Source organism: Ovis canadensis, chromosome 4 (assembly GCF_042477335.2).
Source record: "Ovis canadensis isolate MfBH-ARS-UI-01 breed Bighorn chromosome 4, ARS-UI_OviCan_v2, whole genome shotgun sequence".
NCBI lineage: Eukaryota > Metazoa > Chordata > Mammalia > Artiodactyla > Bovidae > Ovis > Ovis canadensis.
The window spans coordinates 113,760,936-113,773,552 of record NC_091248.1 but is presented as its reverse complement, the minus strand read 5'-3'; the positions used below and the strand labels follow the sequence as shown (position 1 = coordinate 113,773,552).

Below are 12,617 nucleotides of genomic sequence, written 5' to 3'. Positions count from 1 at the left end.
CCCTAACAATGACTTTTTCAGAGAAACTTTCTCTGATACTCCCTCATCCCTAGACAACTCCTGTATAATAGCACAGTAAGTAGCACTTATCCCATTATGTTTCTATTGTCTCTCTGTGTGTTTGTCAAACTCTCTTTGCTTTTTGAGAACAAACTATATATTGTAACCCAGTCTCTAGCACAGTCATTGACTAGTGTAACTTGAGACCTCTGCAAAGCAGATAATCACCAGAGTTTTAAAGAAATATGAACAAAGAGGAAAAGAAGATTATGTAATAAAGGATGATTATAAAAGAGAGTGACTAAGACACAGGAGAATAGTATCAGGAAAATTTTGCTTAGCTATATTCAGAATGAAAATATATCAACTGATGTTCAGATTTGTTCTGCTGGCGTTATTTTAAAATACTCATGGAAGACAAAGAGCAGACTCTCTCAGCTCCTCTGCTGCACCTGTCTTTTCTATCAAGTAGAGTTTCTTCTGATCATACAGGGGGAGAATAAACATTAGTACTCATCTTCAGTCCCAGACATGTTACATCTCAAGTAAGAAAAGAATTTGCATATAAATAAGATCACAAAACCGTTGACACTAACCTTTTATGAATTCAAGGAAGTGAGTCTCCTCTTGCTGCTAAATGCCTAAAGACTCCATCTATCATCCATTATAATCATGTTCATTTAGGATCAGTTCCTTCAAGAAAACCTTCCCTGGGATTTCCAGGTTGGATTACATCCCCTTCTTTGAGGACATAATTCATGCATATCACTCATTCTATTTCACTTTTACTTTAATGTACTGTATATGCATCTTGTTACACTTCCTCAAATAATAAGCAGCTCATCTTGTTGGAGAGGGAGGGAGGGAGAATTACGTTTCAGCCAGAGAAGACAACGTGAGCAATGGCAAGGAGGTGAGAAGACTGATGTATTTTGAGGCTACCAAAAGATCACCTTTGCTGAAGTGTAAAGGAAAGGCAGAGGATGGCAAGAGGTAAAACTGGAGAGGCAGTCAGGGGCCTGTTCACTGGAAGTATTGTACCTGAAAGCCACTCAGGATGAATGAAGGTTGGATGGGCCAGTTGGTGCTTGGCCTCCCTCCGATTCTCACTATAGCTCCCAGTGTGGTGAGTTTAAGTGTCTGCAGATCACTAACATCAGAATTATCTATGGTACTTTATTAAAAATGCAGATTTGGGGGTCAACAACAAATGCCAAAAAAAAAGCCAAAGCTGGGATTATCATAAGCTCCACAGATAATTCTTAAATTTTAAAACCGCATGTTCCATAAGATAACTGGCCCATAATCTTCACAATGCCAGTGCTGTGAGTGAAAGGGAAGAACTGAGTACATGCTCCAAATTAAAAGAGAATCAAGGGATATGACAATTAAATGCAATCCATGAAACTGAATCAGGGAGAAGTTTTGCTCTAACGGACATTGGTACATTTGGCGAAACTTAACTACAGTATGATACAAAATAGTTTTGTATCAAAGTTGAATTTCGTTAAGAGACTATTCTTGTTCTTGGAAAATAAACGCTGAAGTTCTTTAGCAATAAAGGAGCATGATATTTATTTAAAAAGTGGATTTAGGGGGAAATATAACTAGATAGGTAGATAGATATAGCTCTTTGTATTTTTGAAATTATTTAAAAATTAAAAGTTAAAAAAATTGAAAAGAGAACGCCTAGAACAAATTTAAATATCAGGACTGTGCCAGCTTCAACCACTGTTAGAAAACTGGGAATTACTGACAGGCTTTATTTTGGACAGCGGTATTAATCAGAGTTCTGTCTTTGATAGATTACTTTTATGGTAGTATGAAAGGTAGAATTAGGATGACAGTACTGGCTTAGGTCTTTGTGGTTCAGTAGGTAAACAATGCAGGAGACCTGGGTTCAATCCCTGGTTGGGAAGATCCCCTGGAGAAGGGCGTGGCAATTCACTCCAATATTCCTGCCTGGAGAATTTCATGGACAGAGAAGCATGGTTGGTTACAGCCCATGGGGTCGCACAGAGTCAGACATGACTGAAGTAACTTAACACACACATACACAGATGGCAAGGAAACCACTTAGAAACTAAAGTGTTTCTGATAAATATGTGATGAGTCTGAAAAGAATGATGGTAGTTAAGATGAAGATAAAAGGGATCATGAGGTAAAATCAATTGGATTCAGTGGCTCTCTAGATATGAGTGGTAGAAGTGAAAGAAGAAAAAAGGTAACTTATCAGGTTTCTAGTTTGGTAGTTACTTAGATAGTACTCACAAGTACTTCCTGAATACAGAAGGAACAGCATGCAGTGTGGAATTAGATGAATTAGAATTTGGCTGTGAGGGACACTTATGTGAAGATACATAGCAGATAATTAGATATAAGAGGCTGAAGCTTTGACAAGAGGTCAGATATATGTAAAGATATGTGTGTGTGTATAAGGTATATACATGTGTGTGGTACAACAATGTGACATAATCAAGAATGATTTCATGAAAGGCTGAATCAAAGAAGACTTAGTTTAACAAGAATAAATTTAAGACTCCATACATAAGACCAAAATATGAGACCAAAACTGAAGTAAGAGAATGGAGGAGACGTAGTGGTAGTATCAAAATAAAACTTTATAGGTTTGAGTGTTTGTAAATCTAGTATGTCAGTATTTTAGGATAATTTTCAAAAGAACATATGTAATCTTAGACTGCATTAATGTGAATCTGGTATCTAGAAAGAAGCAAATGAGAAAGATAATTTATTGTACATTGTTAGGCATCCATGTCCACGGGTTCCACATCTGCATTCAACCAACTGTGGATCAAAATAGTAGGACAAAAATTTCAAGAAGCTCTCAAAAGCAAAACCTGAATTTGCAGTGTACTGGTGACTGTTTACATAGCATTTACACTGTATTAAGCATTATATTAATCTAGAGATACTGAAGGATGTGCATGGGTTATATGCAAACACTGTGCCATTTTATGTAAGGGATGGATTCTCAGATTTTGGTCTCTGTGGGATTCCTGGAACCAGTTCCCCCTCAGTTACCAAGGAATGACTGTCCTAGTTAGATGACATCTGTAATACTGTGTTCAGTTTTCTTCAAGCTTGAATAGTGACAGAAAAGAGTAAAATATGATAGTAAAGGGACTTGAGTCATATTATCGATGGCTGAAAGAAATGAAAGTTTCAGGTAAATAAGTAATAGCTTTAAAAAATACTTATGATCTGTCATGTGGAAGAGGCATTACATTTGTTCTTATTATTGCAGGGAGGATTAGGGAAAATGAGTTGGTCAGAAATGTTTACCTTTAAAGTTTCTTAAAGAGGTGAGTTAAAATTTACAGGGACATGTGTTCTAAACTCAACATAAAAAGAGCACTGCTCTCAAGAAATGGAATGAATTGACTGCAGTTTGGTAAACTGCTTGTCACCAAGTGTTGTCAGTCAAAGGCTGGATGTGCTTGGGTCCTGTCATCTGTAGGAGGTGAGAGTAGGGAACTCTCAAGACGTCTCTCTGCTTTAAGATTCGGTGAGATGGGAATGAAAAGATTAGACAGTGAGATGAGTGATCTTTTTTTTTTTTTTTGGACTTGGTAAAATTACCAGAAATCAAATTGACATATAAGGAAGTTCTACTGTCTTCTATTTATTTCTAGAGTTAGAAAAATCAAAATTTGACGTACAGAATTTCTGGGAAGGTGAAGTGTTCTTTGGCAATCCGATTTGAAGATAATCTTCTAGTTTCTTATGTGTAAATCATGACCAGATACATATTATTAATTAGCTCACATTCAGATGATAGGCGACCACTCATTACTGTCTATATTCCCATCTTACAAACCTTGATTAGGGAGCTGTCTTCTGAAATAATCAAATATACAGTCATCTGATATAGAAGGTCTTGTATCTAGAAAAGATGGTAAAAGTCCATTAGCAGCAAGAAAAAAGCTCATTGACTCTTTTACATTTCGTATTTTTATCTTTTTATAAATGAAAATTCTAGTATGCTAGCAAATAATGTGTAAATAGTAGTTCAGCTCAATGAAATTAACACAAACAGTTCTTGAATCTCATGAATTTTATTGCATTTTTGCTATTTATAGGTAAGGTCTAAAAAATGTTCATACTCTTTGGGTCAGCAGTTCCTTTCTAGGAATCTATTACAGATAAATAATCACAAATAGTGAGTTAAAAAGTCTTGTTTACGATAGAAAAAAAGTGAACAAAATAAAATTTTAACAATGGAGGGTATCTAAATAAATTAAGGTTCACTAATACAATGGAATACTCTGCCACCATTTATTAACATTGAGAGAAGTTAATAATATACTGTGATTTTAAATGAAAACATTCAAATCTTGCAAAAAAGCCCCTGAAGATTTGTCTGTGTGATTAACATGGACTGTACATGTATAGAAAAAATGTCTAAAATAAGTATTCTAACATATGTTATTTTTAAATTTTGACATTAAATTTAACAGAAGAATATATAAAAGTTACATATCAAAAGTGACAGATTTTCTTGGCTTATCACTATGGAAAGAATTTAAAGTACAATGAAGTAACCATCTTAATTATAATAAAATTCCCTCTTAGGTGTGGTTTTTATTTTCATTTCTGTTTTTAATTAGCCTACAGCATCATAGTGGGAAATAGTAAGAGACAGCACTGGAGTGCTACAGTCCATGGGGTTGCAGAGTTGGACACGACTTAGCAACTGAATAATAACAACAATTGCATCATAAACTAAATGGATTTGTGTACATTTATGCTGGGCTGTGCTTTGTTGCTCAGTCGTTTGCAACCACATGGATTGTAGCCTGCCAGGCTCCTCTGTCCGTGGGGATTCTGCAGGCAAGAATACTGGAGTGAGTTGCCATGCCCTCCTCCAGGGGATCTTCCCAATCCAGGGATTGAACCCTAGTCTCTTGCATTATAGGCGGATTCTTTACTGTCTGAGCCACCAAGGAAGCATGTACATTTATATATACTTTTAATCATTACTTGAGATACTTCTTGAAAATAAGTGTGGAATAAATATATATACACATAAATTAAAGAATTATTATAGATGAAATTAAAATGTTTAAATTACATGAATATTTTTCAGAGGACCTCAAGTAAAGATAATGAGATAAAAATTAAGAAAAAAATACCAGACTATGTATTTCTGAATCTCTAACATTTCTGGCATTTTTTTTTTCTTAGAGATTTATATCAGACTTAGCAGATTCTCACAGAAGCAAATGAGTAGTCCAAAACTTAATTTCTCTCTTGTCCCATTCTTTATTACTTAATGAAACAAAAGGCCCATGATGTTTTTTAAACATAAAATCCCTATATTCTGTTTGGGGAAAACCCTTTCAAATGAGGGATATCTCTCAAGTATGTGGACCACTCAGTCCAACCCTCAGTGTGCTTCCTGGGGACCCTGTCCAGACTGTAGGCACTGCACCTGTTAACACTGCACTTAACTTGTTTATTTGTTTGTCTCCCGCTATTAAATGATGAGTTCCTAAGGGGTGAGAAATAGTACAATATATTCTTAATATCCCTAGCACAAAGCACAGTGATAACCTCCAAGTACAAAAAAGTGTTGAGGAATTAATAGTTTATCAGAGGGTAAAAGCAGAACATTACCTGTCACATCAGAATCTGATTCTTTGTGTCCTTGAACTAAATGTCCTTTATCACAAACCTAATGGAACATAGAACCAGAAGGAAAACAGTACTATATTATAAACATGAAAATGAGGTACATTTTCTACAATTTATGGTAATTTTCAACATTTCTCATTGTATCCTCATAGATTTAGAATGGGCAAAAAAAATCCTTTAAATCAGTACCTTCTAGTATCTTTCACAATGCTACTTTTCTTCTCCACCAATGACGGAAGAAAATGTTAAATACTGTATTTTGGCATTAAAGGGAGTTTAAATTTTTTTTCTTCATATAGAACTTATTTATGATGAGAAAGAGACAAAAATTGTATGCTTTATAATTTCATTTACTTAATAAGATTAAAGATAAAGGAAGAGAAGTACAAAATGAATGAAAATATATAAAATTGTATGGAAAAGTATAAGCAATTGTAAAACTGTGTTTATATATGAAAGTTGAAAAAATCATTCTCATAGCTTATAAAAAAAAGTTTAGAGTAAGAAAGACCATATGCATGACACTGCTGTCTGTGTCTCATGAAAGGAGATACCATGCCAGTCTGACCCAGCTGGACTAAAAGAGACACAAAACACTGTGGAACTGTGACTGTTGGTCTGGAATAGTGTATACAAATCATCATGTGAGTGTGAAAACATTCTGAAAGTCTCTTAGTCGTGTCCAACTCTTTGTGACCCCATGGGCTATACAGTCCATGGAATTCCCTAGGCCAGAATACTGCAGCGGGTAGCCTTTCCCTTCTCCAGGGTATCTTCCAGACCCAGGGATCAAACCCTGGTCTCCCACATTGCAGGCGGATTCTTTACTAGCTGAGCCACCAGGCAAGCTGAAAACATTTTAGATACTTCCAAACTGTTTCAAAATTCTCCAAACCAGTCTTCAACAATATGTGAACTGTGAACTTTCAGATGTTCAAGCTGGTTTTAGAAAAGGCAGAGGAACCAGAGATCAAATTGCCAACATCAACTGGATCATCGAAAAAGCAAGAGAGTTCCAAAAAAACATCTATTTCTGCTTTCTTGACTATGCCAAAGCTTTTGACTATGTGGATCACAATAAACTGTGGAAAATTCTGAAAGAGATGGGAATACCAGATCACCTGACCTGCCTCTTGAGAAATCTGTATGCAGGTCAGGAAGCAACAGTTAGAACTGGACATGGAACAACAGACTGGTTCCAAGTAGGAACAGGAGTACATCAAGGCTGTATATTGTCACCCTGCTTATTTAACTTCTATGCAGAGTACATCATGAGAAACGCTGGGCTGGATGAAGCACAAGCTGGAATCAAGATTGCCGGGAGAAATATCACTAACTTCAGATATGCAGATGACACCATCCTTATGGCAGAAAGTGAAGAACTAAAGAGCCTCTTGATGAAAGTGAAAGAGAGTGAAAAAGTTGGCTTAAAGCTCAATATTCAGAAAACGAAGATCATGGCACCCAGTCCTATCACTTCATAGCAAATAGACAGGGAAACAGTGTCAGACTTTATTTTTTGGGGCTCCAAAATCACTGCAGATGGTGACTGCAGCCATGAAATTAAAAGATGCTTACTCCTTGAAAGGAAAGCTATGACCAACCTAGGAAGCATATTACAAAGCAGAGATATTACTTTGCCAACAAAAGTCCATCTAGTCAAGGCTATGGTTTTTCCAGTAGTCATGTATGGATGTGAGAGTTGGACTATAAAGAAAGGTTCTTTTTAGATAAAATTGAATAGCAGCCCCTCCCCCCAAAAAAGATATAATCAGCATGAAAATGGGAGGTGAGAGGAAATTGTAAAAATCAAAACTTGATTATTGAAGGGAAAGATATAAGGAAGTATTCTAGAAAAAATTATGCAAAGTTAAAAGTAGCAATATTACATAATCATTATAAAGAATTTAGAGAGACAAGGGGTGAAACTAGGCTGAAGAAAATTCACTTGTAGTAAGACTTGATTTGATGAATTCATTGTCATTTTTAGCTCTCCTCCTTTGATTGAAATATGACTGTGAACCATAATAAAACTATTATCTTCATCTCATAGAAAATCACCAGGCCAAGAAACTATAAAACTCCTAGAGGAAAACATAGGCAAAACACTCTCCAACATAAATCACAGCAGGATCCTCTAGGACCCACCTCCCAGAATATTAGAAATAAAAGCAAAAATAAACAAATGGGACCTAATTAAAATTAAAAGCTTTTGCACAACAAAGGAAACTATAAGCAAGGTGAAAAGACAGCCTTCAGAATGGGAGAAAATAATAGCAAACAAAGCAACTGACAAAGAATTAATCTCAAAAATATACAACTCCTGCAGCTCAGTTCAGAAAAAAAAACGACCCAATAAAAAATGGGCCAAAGAACTAAACAGACATTTCTCCAAAGACATACAGATGGCTAACAAAAATATGAAAGGATGCTCAACATCACTCATTATTCAATTCAGTTCAGTTCAGTCGCTCAGTCGTGTCCGACTCTTTGCGACACCATGAATCGCAGCACGCCAGGCCTCCCTGTCCATCACCATCTCCCAGAGTTCACTCAAACTCACTTCCATCGAGTTGGTGATGCCATCCAGCCATCTCATCCTCTGTCATCCCCTTCTCCTCCTGCCCCCAATCCCTCCAGCTTCAAAGTCTTTTCCAATGAGTCAACTCTTCGAATGAGGTGGACAAAGTATTGGAGTTTCAGCTTTAGCATCATTCCTTCCAAAGAACACCCAGGACTGATCTCCTTCAGAATGGACTGGTTGGATCTCCTTGCAGTCCAAGGGACTCTCAAGAGTCTTCTCCAACACCACAGTTCAAAAGCATCAATTCTTCGGCCTTCTTCACAGTCCAACTCTCACATCCATACATGACCATAGGAAAAACCATAGCCTTGACTAGACGGACCTTAGTCGGCAAAGTAATGTCTCTACTTTTGAATATGCTATCTAGGTTGGTCATAACTTTTCTTCCAAGGAGTAAGCGTCTTTTAATTTCATGGCTGCAATCACCATCTGCAGTGATTTTGGAGCCCAAAAAAATAGTCTGACACTGTTTCCACTGTTTCCCCATTTCCCATGAAGTGATGGGACCAGATGCCATGATCTTCGTTTTCTGAATGTTGAGCTTTAAGCCAGCTTTTTCACTCTCCTCTTTCACTTTCATCAAGAGGCTTTTTAGTTCCTCTTCACTTTCTGCCATAAGGGTGGTGTCATCTGCATATCTGAGGTTATTGATATTTCTCCCGGCAATCTTGATTCCAGCTTGTGTTTCTTCCAGTCCAGTGTTTCTCATGATGTACTCTGCATAGAAGTTAAATAAGCAGGGTGACAATATACAGCCTTGACATACTCCTTTTCCTATTTGGAACCAGTCTGTTGTTCCATGTCCAGTTCTAACTGTTGCTTCCTGACCTGCATATAGGTTTCTCAAGAGGCAGGTCAGGTGGTCTGGTATTCCATCTCTTTCAGAATTTTCCAGTTTATTGTGATCCACACAGTCAAAGGTTTTGACATAGTCAAAAAAGCAGAAATAGATGTTTTTCTGGAACTCTCTTGCTTTTTTGATGATCCAGTTGATGTTGGCAATTTGATCTCTGGTTCCTCTGCCTTTTCTAAAACCAGCTTGAACATCAGGAAGTTCACGGTTCATGTATTGCTGAAGCCTGGCTTGGAGAATTTTGAGCATTACTTTACTAGCATGTGAGATGAGTGCAATTGTGTGGTAGTTTGAGCATTCTTTTGCATTGCCTTTCTTTGGGATTGGAATGAAAACTGACCTTTTCCAGTCCTATGGCCACTGCTGAGTTTTCCAAATTTGCTGGCATATTGAGTGCAGTACCTTCACAGCATCATCTTTCAGGATTTGAAACAGCTCCACTGGAATTCCATTACCTCCACTAGCTTTGTTCGTAGTGATGCTTTCTAAGGCCCACTTGACCTCACATTCCAGGATGTCTGGCTCTAGATGAGTGATCACACCATCATGATTATCTGAGTCGTGAAGATCTTTTTTGTACAGTTCTTCTGTGTATTTTTGCCACCTCTCCTTAATATCTTCTGCTTCTGTTAGGTCCATACCATTTCTGTCCTTTATCAAGCCCATATTTGCAAGAAATGTTCCCTTGGTATCTCTAATTTTCTTGAAGAGATCTCTAGTCTTTCCCATTCTGTTGTTTTCTTCTATTTCTCTGCATTGATCGCTGAAGAAGGCTTTCTTATCTCTTCTTGCTATTCTTTGGAACTCTGCATTCAGATGCTTATATCTTTCCTTTTCACAAATCAAAACCACAATGAGGTACCATTTCATGCCAGTCAGAATGGCTGCTATCCAAAAGTCTACAAGCAATAAATGCTGGAGAGGGTGTGGAGAAAAGGGAACCCTCTTACACTGTTGGTGGGAATGCAAACTAGTACTGCCACTATGGAGAACAGTGTGGAGATTCCTTAAAAAACTGGAAATAGAACTGCCATAATGACCCAGCAATCCCACTGCTGGGCATACACACTGAAGAAACCAGAAATGAAAGAGCCACGTGTACCTCAATGTTCATCACAGCACTGTTCATAATAGCCAGGATATGGAAGTAACCTAGATGTCCATCAGCAGACGAATGGATAAGAAAGCTGTGGTACATACACACAATGGAATATTACTCAGCCATTAAAAAGAATACATTTGAATCAGTTCTAATGAGGTGGATGAAACTGGAGCCTATTATACAGAGTGAAGTAAGCCAGAAAGAAAAACACCAATATAGTATACTAACGCATATATATGGAATTTAGAAAGATGATAACGATAACCTTGTATGCATGACTGCAAAAGAGATACACATATATAGAACAGTCTTTTGGACTCTGTAGGAGAGGGCGAGGGGGGGATGGTTTGGGAGAATGGCATTGAAATGTGTATATTATCATATGTGAAATGGATCGCCAGTCCAGGTTCGATGCATGATACAGTGTGCTCGGGGCTGGTGCACTGGAATGACCCAGGGGGATGGGATGGGGAGGGAGGTGGGAGGGGGGTTCAGGATGGAGAACACATGTACACCCATGGCAGATTCATGTCAGTGTATGGCAAAACCACTACAATATTGTAAAGTAATTAGCCTCCAAAAAAAATAAGAAAATCACCAAGCCAGTGTTCTTATGGTTGGTTGGTTAGTTGGTTGGTTTAGCTGCTAAGTCATGTCTGACTATTGTGACCCCATGGACTGTATCCTGCCAGGCTCCTCTGTCCATGGGGATTTTCCAGGCAAGAATACTGGAGTGGGTTGCCATTTCCTCCTCCAGGGGATCTTCTCAACCCAGGAATCAAACGTGGGTCTCCTGCATTGCAGGCAGATTCTTTACCAACTGAGCTATGATCAACTCCTAGTGTCCTTTATGAATGTGATCTATAAATTCTTTGTTGTTTTTAAATATTTATTTTTAATTGGAGGATAATTGCTTTACAATATTGTATTGGTTTCTACCATATTGATCTATAAATTCTAATCACAGTAATCTACAAGGATTTGTTTTTGCTTAAAGTCTGCAAGATTAATTACTGAAAGTATCCTGGTAGGGAATAAAGGTTACTAAAATAGTTTAATACTTTAGGGATATATTGATATCTTACAAGCAATCATTTAAGAAATAGTTGAAGAGCATGAGCTTAATTTGACCCCAGGCATTAACCTCAGTTAAGATGATACTGTTCACTCTTTTTACCAAAGATTATTTTAAAAATGAGAAAAAAATTCAAAAGTTCTTGGAAAAGTAGATTCTGTTAATCCACATTTGGCAGATGGCAGTGTATTTGCTCTTGTATCTGCTAAATGAACTTGTCATGGCTAACCTTAGATTTCCCACTGGATTACTATTATTAACACCAAAAATATTTGAGTAGAAATCTTCTAACCTGAGGCTGGCACTCAGGTTGACTTCTGGGCTCTCTGCAGGTAACAGACGCTTTATGGATTGACCGGATGGGATCCAAAGAGGTTTTTTTTTTTTTTTTTTATCTCATCAACTTGGGATGTTGTCCTTCATCCGTGTTTGTCAGGCTTATTTCCTAACTAGACAGTTCTTTTGATCTCTGGGTAGGGTACTAATCCTTCCCCCTACCCCTTCCATCCCTGACCATACTCTCTGGGAGGGCAGTGGTTTTGGCAGAAGTCTCTCTGACTCCTTCTCTGACTATACCCAGCTGTTAAATTCTGCTCATTTCTGGCTGGTAGGTCTACTGCTTCAGCAATGCCTTGAGCATGTAAATTGCTCTACAGGCTAATTCAATAAAATCTGGGTTCCTTTGAAGGGATAATTTGCCAGGTCAGGGTTTCAGATTTATACTGACCCTGCCTTAGACTCCTCCTACCTGTTCCCCTGCCCCCAGTTCTGTGAACTAGCCAGCCTATATGTTTGGCCCGTATCTCCAAAGAATCTACCAATCTTCTTCAAATTGCCTTTCTCTATATTTCAATTTTTGAGGATGCTGTTAAGTTGAATTTCTCCAGGATCTGTTGCAAATTAAGTCTTTTACTTTGGGAAGACATTAGGAGCTATGTTTAATCTGGGCTGTTGTGTCATCTAACATCTCTGTTGCCTTATGATTTTCTGTCTAGAAGTTCTGTCCATTCATGTCAATAAAAGTCTCCTACTATTATTATTGTATTCTTGTAGGTCTTTCCCTTTATGTCTGCCTGTACTTGTTTTATGTATTTAGGTGATCCTGTATTGAGTACATTTATGTTAACAAGTGTAGTATCTTCTACTTGTATTGTTCCTTTTATCATTATATAATGTCCTTTGTTTTTCCTTACGGCCTTTGTTTTAAAGTCTGTTTTGTCTGATATGAGTATTGCTAGCCCAGCTTTATTATTATTTCCATTTGGATGAAATGCCTTTTTCCATCCCCTCACTTTTAATCTGTATCTCTTCCCCTAAAGTGAGTCTCTTATAGGTGGCATTTTTTATT

At 37.4% G+C, this 12,617-nt stretch overlaps 1 protein-coding gene and 1 long non-coding RNA gene across 6 annotated transcripts in view; one reads left to right on the top strand and one right to left on the bottom strand.

Annotated features, from left to right (window-relative positions):
* AGBL3 (AGBL carboxypeptidase 3) overlaps positions 1-12,617 on the bottom strand; it is a 103,977-nt gene that overhangs the window by 27,758 nt on the left and 63,602 nt on the right. For 3 of the 5 annotated variants that reach the window (XM_069588440.1, XM_069588441.1, XM_069588442.1), the window contains 2 exons: positions 5,638-5,695; positions 3,624-3,904 (listed from right to left, as the gene is read on the bottom strand). In XM_069588440.1, the coding sequence (XP_069444541.1) occupies positions 3,831-3,904; positions 5,638-5,695 (132 nt within the window). In that variant the 3' untranslated portion in view covers positions 3,624-3,830. Of the gene's footprint in view, positions 1-3,623; positions 3,905-5,637; positions 5,696-12,617 lie in introns of those variants that run through there. The other 2 variants (XM_069588443.1, XM_069588439.1) reach the window with 1 other exon arrangement.
* LOC138439532 (uncharacterized) overlaps positions 1-12,617 on the top strand; it is a 53,566-nt gene that overhangs the window by 37,431 nt on the left and 3,518 nt on the right. The gene's annotated exons all lie outside the window — the stretch shown is intronic.